This window comes from Telmatherina bonti, assembly GCF_933228915.1.
Source record: "Telmatherina bonti genome assembly, chromosome: 16".
Classification (NCBI taxonomy): domain Eukaryota; kingdom Metazoa; phylum Chordata; class Actinopteri; order Atheriniformes; family Telmatherinidae; genus Telmatherina; species Telmatherina bonti.
This window is the reverse complement of record NC_136614.1, coordinates 22,809,241-22,826,715: the sequence shown is the minus strand read 5'-3', so window position 1 is coordinate 22,826,715 and position 17,475 is coordinate 22,809,241. Positions and strand designations below refer to the sequence as shown.

The window sequence follows — 17,475 nt, the reverse complement described above, 5'->3', positions numbered from 1 at the left end:
TGCCATGCAGGGTCACATCCAGCATGAGATTGATTGGTTCATGCTCGCTTCACCCCCGCTGCTCCCCAACTCCGCTCAGCTCTGCCTGTTTGGATTTGATGGGAGCTGTCCAGTGCTGAATCTCGACAACTCTCTTTCTGTCTCAGTGAGAACTCTCCGTTTAAAATGCTTTCCCTCACACTACATCCATTCTCAACTAAAAAGCCTGACATTGTCTTGACTGACACTGTTTCTCCCAGAGGTGGGCATTCGTGTAATCATTTATTTCGGGGGCAGCTGTAATTTGATATATTTAGTAACTTGTATACCCTATTGTAAATCAATAACAATGAGTCATATGTTAGTAAATTTGATGCTGCATTAAAATAATCAGACAATAGCTGCTCCTTAAGGTCAAATAACTGAAACAGGATCTTTTAATGTGATTGAATATACACTAGGGATATGGCTGTGTGTAAGAGATGGGCTGCATCATCAGATCAAAACTCACTCCATCTGAGTATTCTTCATTTTCTCCTCTTCCTTTGATGGTCTTCAGTCTCTACAAGGTCTTTTAAGAAGAACACTGCATGCATACTCAGGTCTGATGCTCTGGAGGTCCGAGCAGGCCCGAAGTGGTTATTTTGCAGCCTTTGGGAGACAGTTGTTGAATATTGAAGCAGGAATAAAGCAGGTGCTGCAAGGGCTTTCAAGGAAGAGATGAGGCTGGTTTAAAGAAGAGTGTGTATGATTCCCACCCATGGACAAGAAATCGAGAGACCAGCTCCTCAATTGTAAATTCTGCATCTAGAGGAGTAAATCAGTGATGCATTGTGGGTAAGGCTATTTTAGGTTGTGAACTTCAATAAAAGCAGCAATGACAAATGTCAATTGCAGTTTGTTTGTTTTTTTCCATTTTGTGTTGCCATTAGCAATAATGCAGAAATTATCATTCATCAGGTTGCTGTTTATTTCAGATGTCATGATGAGCCCAAACTATTTCATGTATTCTTGCTAATGAATAAAAATAAAGATCCAATATAGCTTTAAAAAATATTTAAGTGAATATATTGCAAAACACTAAATATTGGTTTTAACCAACAGCTTTGAAAATAATGCAATGAATGAGAAACAGCTATTAAGTTTCCTCTCCATTTGGTTACATCATAAAAACTTTCCAAAACTAAATTAATTTAGGTCTGCAGATCTCCATAAGGAAGTCTTCACATAGAGGCACTGTGTTAACATGTGTCAGTGTGCCTGCCTGATATTTGGAGTACTGCTATGACTTAGATGCTAGCAGTCAAAACATCAGCTTCTGAATATGTCAACGTCGTCTTGATGTAGACGATAAACCCCAGCAGCAAAACAGCGGTAGAGACTCTAACACCAAGCAGAAAACAATAATGTTATAAGAAATGATGATGTAAAGATGTGGCACATGATGGGGAATCAGCACAAGACATTCTCCATGCTGTTCCTTTGTAGAACTGACTGCCTCGCCAAATAGATCAAACATGTATTTTTAGCTGAGAAGCAAATCAGGATGCTTCAGGGACAATTCTTCTGAACCCTCCTGTTACTTATAAAACATGTTTTTACAACAGTAATATTTACACTAACACAGGTGAAGGGGACTTCAAGGGGAAAATGCATGTTTCACTCTTGAAAAAAAGTATTCTAATGAAAAGTTTGGATGATTTGATTTTCAACTTAGCTCATTGCTAAATATTATGTTTGGATTACGGGTTATTCCAGAGAAAGAAAATGGTAAACCTACCAAAAAAAATTAAATTTATGTATGTAAGGCATTGCAAACAAACCCTCAGAAAAAAAGGTTTTTTGTGTTTTGTTTTGTTTTGTTTTTTTTATCTGTTTTTGTGCCTTTCTATTAAGTTAAATAGGCCTTAAATCCAAGAATGTGATTAAAAAGAAAACAAAATTAGATCTTAGACCTTAAAAAATTCAAATAGGGAAAGCATGTTGGGATGTTATGGTGCACAATATGGCATATCATCTAATAGAAACTAACTAGTAAAGTGAATTTTAAGAGGTTCATAAACTTTTACAGTGTTTCTCTCAGTTGTGGAGGGCAGTAACTATAGCTGTTGTGGAGGTATGTATCTCCCAGAAATAGTTAGGAAGAACAACATAATTTGATACTATTTAAAGCTATAAAGAGAAAATAATCTGACACGTCATTGTTTTAGCATTGCCAGTTTGGTGAGATATTGAATAGGCTTTTCAAAGCTTCAGAGCCAACAAGACAATATTTCTTTGGTATTAAGACTCAGCACCCACATTTAAGTCATTATCATCTGCCTTGACTACTCTGATTCACCGGACATGCTCAAAATAACACACCATAAACAGGAATTAGAACAAACAAACCACACCAGAACAAAAGGTGAACGGAAAGCTGTGAATCATAGATGAAAAGATCTTAATCAAAAACTGAATAAAAAGCTTGAGTGAGCAATGATGTGCGTACTAATCGTCTGTGCCAAAATTCCCCAGACTGTTCTCAAATGTTCGGAACTCATCAGTAAATGTCAACATTTGATCTATAAAATGATGACAGAAAACATTTTGGGACCCAGGTTTGAACACAGTTGTTCAGTGACATCCACACACTTTCAGTGGAAACACATTGTTTAGTTATGCACAGAGCTACTATATTTGAAATCCTTTTGAGTTAATTACATTTCATGTTATTTTTATGTCTTCAGCACAGGAATGTAAAGGTTTTTTTTCTCTACTCAGTCTAGTATAAGAGATACTTAAGTTAATAATCTTCTTTACACCAGTGTATTTGTCCAAGCACTCTATTAGGTTGCTGCATTATATCCATCTTAGGCTGTGAAGAGAGTATTTTCTTTGAGGGTTATTTGTATCAGCCTTTCTTTTAAATCACCAGAGAAAAGCTTATTTTTCTCAGATAAAAGGCATTTATTTAGCTTTAAAAGCAACATTGGTCTTTATCATTGAGCTGAACCTTGGTGCCTTTAAAACATTCTGTATTACATGGACTGGAAAAGTCCACGTATAGCCATCAACTCTGAAGCTTAGACACATAACACACACTCATAGTGCTGTAAAAGATTTAAAAAATGAACTAAACTACAAAAGCTTCGGCCAACCCATCTGCTTTTGTTCTTCTGCTTCTTCCAAAAGTGTTCACCTCTTTAGGGAGTCAGTCATTCAAGGTCGATGTGTGTTCCTTCATGTGCTTTAGAGTCTCAGTGCACAGGCATCCTTACCATACTGAGACCTAAGACAGTACCCGCAGGCAGCTGCTTTTTCCTGCTGTAGGCTCTTTCTTTGGAGTTAATCTCCAGTGGTGTTCAGGGATCCAAGCTAGACTCCAAATGTAAATACCTTCATAGTGGGGAAAAAGTGACTTTAAAGTTTCCTGCACAATAAATCAGGATCTATCAAAGGTTCAAGTCAACTTATCCCCTATCATTGTGCATCAAAATAGGTCAAATGCACAGTTTAAGGAAAACCTCCATTATTAAATGATCAAATTTTTTGTTACTTTTATTGTTTTAATCTGTGTTTCTTTTAACGTTAATTGCTTTTCTTTGCACCCTGCCTGTCGCCCAAAGCTAGCTGGGATAGGCTCCAGCTTCCCTGCGACCCTGAATTGGATTAAGCGATTTAGAAAATGAATGAATGAATGAATGAATGAATGAATGAATGCTTTTCTTTGCATGACCGTGTGACATGCCATTAGGGACTCTGATGAGGAAAAAAATATGTCAGCAATGTTGCAATGCCACCACCTAGTGTCAGTTAAAATAAGCAATTATCAAACAACGTGGTATATTTTTAAATAAACATTAACAAGAGAGATTTCCACGTAAAAACAAAATGTGAAAATGTATTTATTGTGCTTTCAAGTCGCCTAGATTATTACAGATATCATGCGATTTTTCTGTAAATTACAATTCCTTCTAGCGAAGAGTCTTCTATATATTTAAGGAAAAACTCTCATATTATTAATTATATTAAAATAAAGCTGACTTTGGTATTTAGTGTACTGAAGTCTATTAACATTATGGCCTCGTGTAAATAATCACCTGCGTAAGTGTCATGGTTTTACTGTTCGAAATTTTGTCATATTCACTTAGTGTCTCGCTCTACCAGATTAATTGAATGTTTTTTGTATTCAACCCATAATAACTAATGTTGAAATACGATCAAATGAGTAGAGGTGAATTGTTTACATTTTTAGAAAAGATTAAATGCTTAATCTTTTATGAAAATGGTTAAGAATTCAACTTCGCACGGTAGTTGTTTCCAGTCGGCGTGTTTTTGCCAACGTACCAGTCTTAACAACCAAAAACGGGATTGTCAGGTACTTGTATGAAAAATCTCTTATCATCAGTGAAAAACGTTCACGGTTGCGCTATGCATTTCTAGACTAGCTAATGTTGACATTGCGATGGTAATTTTAAAATGACGAAATTTGTATTAATGAACTTTTCTATCTTTGTAACAACTAGGCTGCTAGCTAACGTTAGCCATTTCATTTCCTGAAACAAGCTAACAGATTTCTGCATTCATTACTTTACTGCGAACTGATATCAGCCTGCTTCACATTTTTCTTTATCCGCAGCACAAGAAAACCAAAGACATCAAATAAAAGCAGTTTTTTTCTGCCTGGTCAGATCATGGAGTTTGCAGAACTGATAAAGACACCCAGAGTTGACGGGGTTGTCCTGTACCGGCCTTTCATGCCCACCGTGGAGGGTACTCTCTGTTTGACTGGCCATCACCTGATTCTCTCCTCCAGACAGGACAACACAGAGGAGTTATGGCTGCTTCATTCAAACATTGACTCCATTGAAAAAAGGTGACACTCGTTATACTTTAGTGGTGTCAAAGTGTCAATGTTTTTCAGTTCAATTCAGCTTTATTTGTGTAGCGCCACTTCACAACAGCGTCATTTCAGGACATTTTACAGACACATCAGTTTGAGATTATTTCTAATAAATAACCTTGTTAAGAAAAAAAAAAGCTAGGCATTCACTAGGTTACATTTTTGTATGTGCCCCTAAGTGAAAACAATTATTATTTATTATATCAAGAGATTCAAGTGAGCTGGTCATGTATAGGCTCAAACAACTAATAAACAGTGAGAAAGCCTAGTGAGAATATTCATATTAATTATGTATGTCAGTGCAACTTGTATAGTCATATCTGACCATTAGGCTGCAATGTTTCTAATAGTGACCCTTTGGTTAACATTTTTTCCTTTGTCTTAATATAAAATGTTATGTAAGTGACAGATGTGTGAGAATATTTTTCACGGCCTGATGGGGAATGGATTGTAAGTTATATGTGAGAATAATTTAAGTCTAATGTAAAGTGCTTTGCACTAGCTACATACAGCACACACATTTATGCAGCACTAATGTTTTTTTCCATGCACATGCCTGCAAAAAATGGTTTCATCATTTGCAGCTAAACATTTTAACGTGAGGGCAGGAATACCGCAGAACAAGTCATTGATCAAGTGATTATTGGAGTATCTACTCCTCCCACCTAAGCCACCGTGTTGGTGTTCAGGCAAGCATAAACACATTTCAAACAGAATCCAACTGCAGTTAGACGAATCTTTGCAGCAGCAGCTCATGCTAATGCGGGTTTGTTGTGGTGAGACTACAGTGTTCCCAGGATGCAGTACAGAAAGAACTTCTTACATTCTTTACCTCATATGTTCTTAATGTGCTGCATCATTCAATCACACAAGAAAACAACATGGTGAGAAGTATTACTTTGTTAATGAGGTTATGAGGACACCATTTGCAAAAGTAATATTAAAAATGTGTCTCATTAAGAATGGATGCTTGTATTCAGTCAACTATCTGTATAACAAAATGTGTAAAATAAGAGCCAGATGATGTTCAGCTTTGGGTCTTTTTTGGGTCTATTTTCCCATAGAAGAAGCTATGGCAAATCTCTTTCTTTGTGGGGTTGTCCACTATGTGTGAGTGGAAATTACTAAAGAGGCTTGAAAAGCAGTAAATCTTCTTTCAATTATTATAACCAGTGTTAGATATTTCTGAGTCTTTTTATTCACTGCCTTGATTTACTTAAAATGGAAGTGTTTTGAGGAACTGAAACATTTGTGACTGGAAGTTACATTCTCCCTACTGACCGGCAGAGTGTGGTTGTTTTTCTTTTGGTTGACTGTTGCAAGGGGAACTGCACATCCAGATTAAGTATCAACCACTGGCTGTAAAAAAAAAAAAAAAAAAAAAAAGGTCTAAATGTAAAGCCAAATCAACAATTATTTTTTATAGCACCGTTGAACTATATATATTCTACACAGTGGGACTCTTATTAATCTCGAAGTGATCAAATCTGGACATTTTGAGCTTTTGTTAGCCATCAATCACCTTGACATATACACACTCTGCAGTGCTTGCCTTTTAAAACCAATATGGACCTTGTCTTTTAGATTTGTGGGATCCTTGGGAAGCATCATAGTCAAATGCAAAGACCTGCGGGTCATTCAGCTTGACATTCCTGGCATGGAGGAATGTCTTAACATTGCCTGCTCTATTGAGGTAAAGCAACTAAATCTTATCTGTTAAAGTTTGTTTAGCTGCTTTTTTGTCTTTACATCTGGTAAAATACTGAATATATTTCTCATTTCTCTGAAGGCTTTGTCCACACTTGATTCCATCTCCCTGATGTATCCGTTCTTCTATCGGCCCATGTTTGAAGTCATAGAGGATGGATGGAATTCATTTCTCCCACAGGATGCCTTTAAAGAGTTGGAGTCCATGGTATGAATGTGATCAGAGGTCATAAACTATGATTGTGACTTCAGAATAATGTTCGCTAAACCCAGGACTGTGAGCCTTCACTGCTTCATCATCCCCTCTTTTAACATGAAACATTGTCTCTCTCAGACAGATGAGTGGAGACTGAGTGAGGTCAACAAGGACTTCAGTGTGTGTCCATCATACCCCCCTCTAGTGGCTGTCCCCAAAGACATTGATGATGAATCACTGAAGAAAGTTGCTACTTTCCGTCACGGTGGCCGTTTTCCAGTACTCAGCTACTACCACAAGAAGAACGGCATGGTGAGCAAGTGTAAAATAACCAAATCTTTCCTTCTGTTTATTTCACAAGTCGTTTCATGGCATGATTTTTTTTTTTTTTTAAAGACTTGATCACTTTCCCTTTTCAGGTGATGATGCGAGCAGGACAGCCACTGACAGGCACCAACGGGCGACGATGCAAGGAAGACGAGAAGCTGATCAATGCTACTCTGAGACCAGGAAAGCGGGGATACATCATCGATACACGCACTATCAATGTTGCTCAGCAGGCCAAAGCTCGAGGTGGGGGATTTGAGTCTGAGGGAAGCTACCCACAGTGGAGGAAGATCCACAAGGCCATTGAAAGGTGAGCATTTATGGCAGGATTCTTGTACAGTTTTGTCTTGTTTGGAAGTTGCATACTAAGACAAGTAGCCAATGCTTTTGAAAGTGTTTGTTTGACGTTAATACTGTAAGTTGTCAGTTTTGTTGCCAGCATTGTTAATATAATTCTGGGATTTCCAGGTCAAATGTGCTCCAGGACAGCCTGATTAAACTGGTGGAGGCATGCAGCGATCAGTCCCATAGCATGGACCGCTGGTTAAGCAAGCTAGAGGCCTCCAACTGGCAGACTCATGTGAAGGAGATCCTCACCACTGCCTGCCTGGCTGCCCAGTGCATCGACAGGTGAGGGGACTGGTGTTTCCTTTGCTCTTTTTGCTCTGCTGTCAGGACTGATATAAACTAACTTAGAAAAGCAGGTAACACTGTTGAAACGATGATCATGTGTGTATCTGTTCTAGGGAGGGCGCATCTGTGCTGGTTCACGGAACAGAAGGGACAGACTCTACTCTGCAGGTAACCTCCTTGGCTCAGATCATCCTTGATCCAGCTTGCAGGACCATTAAGGGCTTCCAGGGCCTGGTGGAGCGAGAGTGGCTACAGGTGAGCTTCATTGACCTTTGATGCAACGTCTTATTAAGGGGGACCTCATTTTCAACGGCAGACATTAAAAGTGTCTTTAATGAGACAGTTTTTGCTACAGTTAAGTTACAGAAACATCCAATAAGGATTTAGATTTTTCTTTGGACATGGTTTTAGTACTTACCTTCATTGGCTAAACTCCCTTTTGGTCCATCTTCCAAGGCGGGACACCCGTTCCAGCAACGCTGCGCCCAGTCTGCCTTCTCCAACAGCAAGCCTCGCCAAGAAGCGCCTGTCTTCCTCCTTTTCTTGGATTGTGTGTGGCAGATCCTTCACCAGTTTCCCTGTTCCTTTGAGTTCGGTGAAAGCTTCTTAGTGCTTCTCTTTGAACACGCCTATGCCTCTAAGTTTGGTACTTTCCTCTGCAACAATGCAGCTGACAGGTAAGTTCAAATAGACTGTTTGCTTATTTCAGCTTCAGCTTTCTTAAGCAGAGCTATCAAAAGCTTGTAGTTTATGTGATTAACATACACTACTCACAAAAAGTTAGGGATATTTGGCTTTTGGGTGAAATTTCACAACAAGCCTAAAATGCATTTAAACCTGTACAGGTGAACTTAATGTGATCTTCTCTAAGCTTTTAAATGCACATGTCCAACTGTTAAATGTTTCAATAAATTTTGCACAAGTTGCTGTTCTCTAACAAGGAGCTTAACGGCAAAAATCACGGCATGTGTGTGATCCTTGAATTGACCAATAAATGTCCTGGTTCAATTAGAGCTGGTGTTTAAACAGTTGTCCTCATCATGCTGTTCGCATTTTGACATCATGAGACCAAGACGACACCTAACAATGGAACAACAGTCCCTTGCCATTGCGATGCTTCAAACAGGACGTTCTCAGACAGAAGTGGCCACTGAGCTTGTAGTGTCACAGAGTGTCATCAGCAGGTTGCAACAGAGATATCGAGAGACTGGAAGAGTCACAGAAAGGCCTAGAAGTGGTCGTCCTTTGGCCACATCCCGTGCTGATGACCGCTACATTGTGAACACTGCCCTGAGAAACCGGATGATGAATGCCACTCAACTCCAGGCACGTTTAAGAGAGGTGAGAGGCACCCAAGTGTCACGTCAGACCATTCGAAACCGTTTCCATCAGCGTGGTCTGCGTGCTAGACGACCTGCACGGGTACCTGACCACACCACCAGGTACAGGCATCATCGTCTTGCATGGGCCAGGGAGCATTTACGCTGGACGAGGAACCAGTGGGCCTCAGTGCTGTTCTCTGATGAAAGTCGATTCACACTGAGCAGAAATGATGGCCGGCAACGATGTTGGAGACGTCAGGGAGAGCGCTATGCATCAGCCCCTGTTGTCACCAGGCCAGCTTTTGGTGGTGGCGGTGTTACAGTGTGGACAGGGGTGTCCACTTGGTACAGAACTGCCCTACACTTTGTGAATGGTACAGTGACAAGCCCATACTACCTGAATAACATCATTAATCCAGTGATTGTGCCCCTACATGAACAGCACAGGCCTAATTTCATCTTCATGGACGACAATGCTCCTGCTCATCGAGGCCGCATCATCAGGGAACGGCTGTTGGAGACTGGTGTACCTCAAATGGAATGGCCTGCACTCTCTCCAGACCTGAATCCCATTGAAAACCTGTGGGATCAGCTGAGCCGTCGTGTAGAGGCTCGAAACCCTGCACCCCAGAACCTCAATGACCTGAGGGCTGCCCTTCAAGAAGAGTGGGATGCCATGCCTCAGCAGGCAATAAGTTGCCTTGTGAACAGCATGAGACGTCGTTGTCAAGCTGTAATTGATGCTCAAGGGCACATGACGAGATATTGTGGTGTAACTACCATTGTTGTTACCTTTTGTGTTGAATGAATTTTTTGAGATGAGGAAATCAGTAGTGCATCCTTCTACTTAAATGTCTTACTTTTATATTATATCACTGTAGCATGAACATATTGCATTTTCCATAAATTTCACCTGAAAGCCAAATATCCCTAACTTTTTGTGAGTAGTGTATTTCTTTGTTTTTCTACAAGATAAAAAATATATAATTTCAAAGACTCCCCCCCTTTTTTTTTTTATTAGAGAAAAGAAAATTATGAGTGCTGCTTGAATATCAGACTCAGAATCAGTGTTTTTGCCAAGTATGTGAACACATACAAGGATTTTTCTGCCAGTGGATGTATTATCTATTGGAGGAAGTAATAAATAATATGAAGAAGGAAGAAAACTCGTTCAGTAAATAAAAGTCTTGCAGTTCAGAATGAGGAACTGCAGATCTGAGATGCAGTGTAAGCAAAGCACCGTGGCATCTGTTTACCAACCTTTGTGTATGTAGTGCCCTGATGCTTGCACCAGGTGACAGCCTGGGGGCTATGGTGCATGGTCTGAGACGGAGGAACAACGTTCCTGTTAAGCAGCTGATCCATCTTATTAGGGAGAGAGCAAATATTAGTGAGCATATTTGCCGGGCGTGTAGTGCAGAAGCCCCACTCTTTGAGCATCATAAGTGCGCTGGCTCCTTTCCCCTGTCTGTGTCTCCTCCACAGTTCACAGAGAGCTGCTGCTTCATCAGCCAAAAGTTAGAAAATGTCTATAGTGAGCTGCTTAATGTTTAGGAGCTCATCCCCCTGCTGAGAGTGATGAGGTCTGGGTGTCCAGACACACATAAATAAACAAAAGAAATAACACACAGTGCAGTGCCGAGTGTCATATGCAGGGCTACCTTGAAGAGTCTTCAGGTTGCAAGGCGGCTGTTTAAAAAGTAATCATTTCCTGCTCTTGTTGGTTAATCAAACACATGTTTACGTTTATACAGGGCCAAACTGTCTCTGCCCGAGAAGACTGTCTCCCTTTGGTCATGGATGAATAGACCACAGGAGCTGGAGCATCTGACCAACCCTCTCTATGAACCCAACAGTCTTGTTATCTGGCCGTCTGTGGCCCCTCAGAGCCTCCTGCTGTGGGAAGGTAAACCGCAAACACACAACATGCAGTTACTCAGATTTTAAGCTGACCCTTGTAGAAAACATTTCCTACAACAAAAGTGAGCTCAGGTGCTTTTAATCTATTGAATAGAGTTTATAATTATTAGGGCTGTGACGATATGCTTTTGTCCCGATTTGATTCGATTCTGATTTTTTGGGTGCCGATTCGATTTAAATTGCAATTCTCAAAATTGTTCAATATTGATGATTTTTGTAGATTAAATTCTTTTTGCTCGTAATTTCTCTTGATTTAAGTTAGGAAAAAACAACACAGGAGCCAGATCATCATTCTGCTGCTATAATGCCCAAGAAGACAAGTAAAAAGATTAATAAAACAATGAAAATGACAAAAAAAATTATAGTGCATTATTTTATTTATTTTTTAAAAAATCAATTTTTAAAAAAAAAAATCCCGAGTTCCGATTTTTCGATTTGATTTTCCCACCCCTAATAATTATCCTGATAATGCACTCCGGATTGATGTAAATGAGCAAAACATAATAAAAAAAAGAGCATGTATGGAATAAACTTCAGATTTCAGGCAAGTAGCCATATTTGAAAGGCTGAAACAGATGGCGATAAAAAAAGAAAAACTCTGTTACACAAAGACAGTTCTATATTGATTTCAGTTCATTTTCATGTTAAATAATGATATTCCACAGTAGTCAATGTTTAAAACAAACAAACAAACAATGGTATTAATCACATAATCACATTTTTTTATCCAGACATTCTGACATCTCACCAGAAGGGGGCACTGTTGGCTCTAATGATTAATCTCTTATCAGTCAAACTGAGTGAGAATAATTAGCAAGGCAGTCTAAATATCATAACATTCAGGTGCACAGAACTCCAGATTTTGTGAAGTAAAATAGATCCAAACTAACAAAGCAGATCATTTATGTTAAAGTTAATATTGAACTGTACAAAACATTTTATGCTGAGTCAGTATGAAATGCACAACAATCTGACGTCAAACATTTTCTGACCTCTGTTTGTGTCATGGCAAACATTCAGTGACGGCCTGCCTCATAAACCTTTCAGTGGAGCCATATCAGCATTGCTGCCTGCTTCTAATGGGATGAAGTCAAGGCATTCATTCACTGACACCTGAGTCTGCTGATGCCCATCACCGTGCAGAACATTTTACAGCCAGTGATCATATGCAAGCTAATCTTAGACCTGCAACAGACTTGACTGCTGGGACCCTTTTGGACAATTCAGTCAGCCGTGCTGTCACTTCAATGTGAATACTGAAACATTAAGGTTAAAATGACTATAACATGAAAATATTTATAAAGTTATAAATTATGGACTTAATCTATTATAAATTTGGTGCACCAAATGCTATTTTGTAACATAATAGATGAAAATGTAAGGTTTCTTAAATGAATATGTCATAAATATGAAGGACTCACAATAGCAGCACTCTGTGAGCTTAAAGCAAAAGAAGGCTCTGTACAAGGTTATTTGCAAGTATTTGACACAATGATGTGACCTTAAAAGCTTTAATTAAAAATACTGAAGATGAAATCTTGACTAAGTTTATTCAGGTGGGATGATAAGATGAGATATGATGAGATGATAAGAGGACAACTACATACACATGTGATTGCTAATTGTTGAATTAATGATAGGACATGCAATGCAACATATAGTACTTCTCCCATTAAATCCAGTGGGAAAGTGTGTCCAAACTTTTGACTGGTATTGTATCAACAAATACTGCAATATATGGATCTAAGTTCAGGTGTTTAAGGTTTAAAATTGGACATAAATTGGACTTAGCATTTGCAACGCTTAACCTGAGGGATCACACAACAGACTGAGCTCATGCTGGAAAAAATGTTTAACGGACAGTTTCTGTAGGAGCCATATTATAAGTCATGAATATGCTGATGTGTGCAGACTTGATTGGCACTTGGGTGGATGGTGTGTCACTTTGGGTGTGAACGCACACATTACAAATAGTTGCACTCACCTGAGCGCATCGTTTTGGCTGTAAGGATGCAGAAGTGGGGTGAGCTTGGGAGTAAACGTTTTGTTGACTAATTGTTGCGGCTAACTGTCAAACGTCATCAATATCTCCCGTGTTTAGCCTGCAGCGGCTAAGTAGATAATGGCGTTGGACAGTTAGCCGCAACAGTTTCTGTGTCCCGAGTTTTGTGTCGAACTGGTCCAGGTTGGTGCACGGTGGCACAGTGGTTAGCAAGAGGGTCACTGGTTCGATCCTTGGCTTGGGAGGGGTTTGGTCAGTGGCCTTTCTGTATGGAGTTTGCATGTTCTCCCCGTGTATGCGTGGGTTCTCTCCGGGTACTCCGGCTTCCTCCCACCATCCAAAGACATGCATGTTAGGTTAATTGGTTACTCTAAATTGCCCCTAGGAATGAGTGTGAGCGTGAGTGGTTGTTCGTCTCTCTGTGTGGCCCTGCGATGGACTGGCGAGTTGTCCAGGGTGTACCCTGCCTGTCGCCCAAAGCCAGCTGGGATAGGCTCCAGCTTCCCCGCGACCCTGAATTGGATTAAGCGGTTTAGAAAATGAATGAATGGTCCAGGTTGGTAAAACGCTACCGTGCTGCTCTATTACTCTGAAAAAGACGTTTAGCAGATGACATCAAGGACTTTTGCTTCCTTTTTCCTTAAATTTTGTTTCCTAATAGCCATGTGCATTCAGTGGCGTATGGACAAATGGAATGTCGATCTTATGATGCGTCTAGAAGTTTTACCTGTTAGGATAGAAACATTTAGCAAAAAGCAAAAGAATTTTGACTTGCCACTTCCAGGTTACAGCAAATGCAGCATGACATGACCCTGATGGCGTCTGAACTCAGTTGACCTAAACAAATTCTGGGGGGATGGGAGGAAACCCATACTTAGTCAGTTGTAAAAAAAAAACAAAAAAAACATGGGGGTTGGTAAGATCTTTACAGAAGAGGGATCATTGGGTTAAAGCGGTGTGCGTCAAGGGCCTCCGTTGCTGCCATAAGGTTTAGACTTGCATCCTGATTCTAAATGAAGAGGAGAGACATGTGAGAACTCACTGGTGCACGTGACATCTTGCTTACAGAGCACTTTTCCTGAAAATGAACTCTGGGTCATGTTATAAGACCCAAATTCTTAGTGGCTGATGTGGACATTAATGGGGATCAAATCTTATCGTGTCACATAAGTTTGGACGTATCAAATACTTGCATCGCAACTTTGCAAGTCACCATCGAAAGATGTTATTGTCTTAAATTTAAAATAAGCAAGTCAGTGTTGTACAGGCCCTCAGTCTGATTTTGATCTCAGTCTATAAAATCACCTTTATTTGTGTGTTTTAATGGCACAAGAGATTTGATCAGAAAAGGTTTGCTTCTTGACAAACTTGCTCCAGTTTTCTCTGACAAGTTGTTTCTGTATAGTGTTACACATTCTAGTCATATGAGTCTCTCTCTGGGTGAGCCCCACACCCACCATTATGATCCCGCTGCTCTTCTGTAATATTACTTAAAGTCAACTCATGTCATTTAAAATGCATTCATTCAAAGCAGCTTGGAAGGCAGTGAAACATTTAACATCTACCATTAAACATGTTGTTGCTATGTATCATTAAAAAGGAATTGATCCATTAATGATGGAAGACTGTTCTAAAAGAGTAGCAATAATTGAATCTAAGCCAGATAATAGTGCTTTCATGTGACCTGTGACCTGTCCTGTTGCTCAAATGTTCAGTTTGTGTACTTTTTTTTGCACAGAGAAGCATATTAATATTGCCCTGATGCAGAAATGTCAGAAATCTGAAAGAACAGGTTAAAATTCAAGCCTGACTGGATATGTATCAGTTTCAGTGACTCAAAGGAACCACTTCCAGTTTGGTGATACGGTTTTTCTGGATTCCATGCAAATATCTTAAATTGATATTTTTTCATGATAAAAATAAACACATGCAAAGCTGTGCTTTTGCTGTATTTTCTGTTGCTTGTGCATCACTCACAGCTTCAACTCCCTCTTTTGTTACAGGAGTTTTCCTTCGCTGGAACCGCTCCTCCAAGTATTTGGACGAGGCTTACAATGAAATGGTGCATATAGTTGAATACAACAAGGTACTGCAGAATAAAGTGAACAGCCTGCGCAGGCAGCTGGCCGAGCTGGAAACAGAAGACCCTCTGTTGCACACGCCAGAGTGAGTGACTGACAGACAGCTGTGAAAACTGGTGGAAGAAGGGATGAAGTGTCTGCATGAACAAATGCAAACTAATTAGATGTGCCACTTTATGGTTTTGGTTACTTCAAGACATCTCAAAGCATAATCAAACTTGATTTCTAGGATTTATTATTATTGTTCCTTCTATTATTATTCACGCTGTAAACAGTGCAATGGAGTCAACACATGCAATTTTCCATGTTATATTATTTGTGGGAATTCGGTGAGAATAGTGCATCTCATTGTCATTTTATATTAGTTTGTATTCAGAAGTACATGAACAGAGAATCTGGTTTAAATCCTTAAATTACATTTTGACTGCTCTGCTGACTTAACAGAATCTTTATTAAGACCTCAGACTCTTATATTTTGTGTCATTTACATACATATAGATTTGTTCACAATCATTTTTTTCTCTATTTGTCTTTTACCTTAATGAAGCATTTCAGGAAGCCATTTAGGGGTTAAAAATATGTTTTCATACTTGACTCATACTTTTTTTTAAACATCCTGCTGAATGTATATGGCACTGAAGCACTGCAGAGTAACTATGGTAACATATGGGATGCTGTAATATGTCACATGACTGCAGCATGTTGAGATAAAATGTGTAGGATGGGTCATCATCTGCTGTACTCTGCAGTGAAGGTTTGTATCATGTATACTGAGCTAAAATACTGGAAGTCATGTTGTTTATCAGCTCCTTCCACCACATTCTGATAACTGCCAGAATCTGCATAGTTTAATTACATAAACAGTTGCTTTAATCCAGTCTCATTGCAGCAATGCTGTTAACATTTCAGCTTCATTATGCATAAAAACTTTTGAAATATGCTAAAAGGGTATGATGCAGGAAAAGTGTAAAGATGCTGCTGAAGGTCTTGTTGTTATGGTGATGGATGACACTTGACTCTTTTAATAGTTTTTTTTTCACAGACTGATTTGCATTTTGGTTTTTAAAGGTCTGGTTATTTTTTCAGTCCCATTGATGATAAAACAACATATCTGAGTTTTATTGTTAAACATTGAAAACTGATGCACTTTTTGTGGAAAGCATGCCAACTTGTTTCTATGTTTCAAATGCTTGTGAAGCCAGAACCAGTTTTAGAAACACTGATCTGATTCTGGGAATAGTTTTAAAGCATCCTGCTGTTGCCATGTCAGACAATGAATACTGATGACACAGTCAGCGTCTCCTCCCCATTTTTACACCTTAACACAGTCATTTTCTCACCAACCAGGACGGGAGTCAGGTTTAGCTAAGCCACATAAACAATACAAATGTTTTGAAGCCTGCAATTGAAATAGCATTCAACACAGCTGCACTTAAGCTTTTAAGTAATGCTTTTCTGTGTTCTTCACAGTGGTGCTCTTCAGAGAGCTTTACACATCCCACTGGTTAAGATAAAATATGTCCATTTGACCAGTTTTGCTTGTTTGTGAGTAACAAAATTGTCAACTTTGTTTAAATATTATCTCAATATGTTAATAATGCTTTGCCTCAATAATGCTTTGTATTAATCACACTAAAATACTATAAAACTACATTTTAAAGCAAAAGTTTACATATATATTTAAGGGGTTTGCTTTAAATCGCTACCTTCAGCCTAAATGAAAGTTTACCTTGATGCTTTATGTGTGTTTGTTAATGAAATAAGTTTAAAAGGATGTAACATGTTGATAATAACACAAATGTACGCTTTCATTATTATCTCCAAATTTTATTTTTGTTTTTGGTAAAAAAAACAAAAAACAAAACATATATATATATATATATATATATATATATATATATATATATATATATATATCTGCAAAAATATTACTGCTATCAAGACAAACATTTTTTCTTTGTTGTACTTATCAACTGTGTGCAATGCCTTACTGTAAACCATATTTGATGATTATGTATTTCTGTGATTAGCTAAAGCTACGATTCTGATTGTTCAAGACATTTAAATGTTTTTTTAAGTTTTCGTGCCATTAAAAGTTACATTTTCAAAAAAAATTTTGAAATCTGTTTTCTATTTTTGCGGTTTTGTTACTGCAAATATAACTAAGATTTAATATGTGCTAATTATACGTACGCCCATTGATTGCTGGGATAGGCTCCGGCTTGCCGTGACCCTAAATTGGACTAAGCGGTTAGGAAAATGGATGGATGGATGCAGCGGAGTTAGGTTTAAGGGCCTTGTTCAAAGGCCCAGAGTAGTTTATCTCTGTTACCTGTCCAGAGACCTGAACCAGGGCTCTCCAACCCTAAGTCTACCTGTGTAACCATGACGCTACCACTCATCCAAGTGAGCACATTGGATGA

General features: G+C 38.9%; 1 protein-coding gene across 2 annotated transcripts; it reads left to right on the top strand.

Moving 5' to 3' along the window:
- The first annotated feature begins 4,290 nt into the window (after positions 1-4,290).
- On the top strand, positions 4,291-16,760 carry mtmr9 (myotubularin related protein 9). Of its 2 annotated transcripts, none has more exons than XM_079255206.1 (11): positions 4,291-4,339; positions 4,653-4,837; positions 6,449-6,557; positions 6,654-6,779; positions 6,906-7,079; positions 7,187-7,404; positions 7,563-7,724; positions 7,841-7,982; positions 8,184-8,404; positions 10,804-10,955; positions 14,975-16,760. In XM_079255206.1, exons 2-11 carry the CDS (start codon positions 4,656-4,658, stop codon positions 15,139-15,141), a joined length of 1,653 nt encoding a protein of 550 aa, XP_079111332.1. In that variant the 5' UTR covers positions 4,291-4,339; positions 4,653-4,655; the 3' UTR covers positions 15,142-16,760. The 2 variants fall into 2 exon arrangements, with proteins under 2 accessions (XP_079111332.1, XP_079111331.1); XM_079255205.1 differs by having other exon boundaries at positions 4,312-4,339; positions 4,601-4,837.
- Positions 16,761-17,475: the final 715 nt, after the last annotated feature.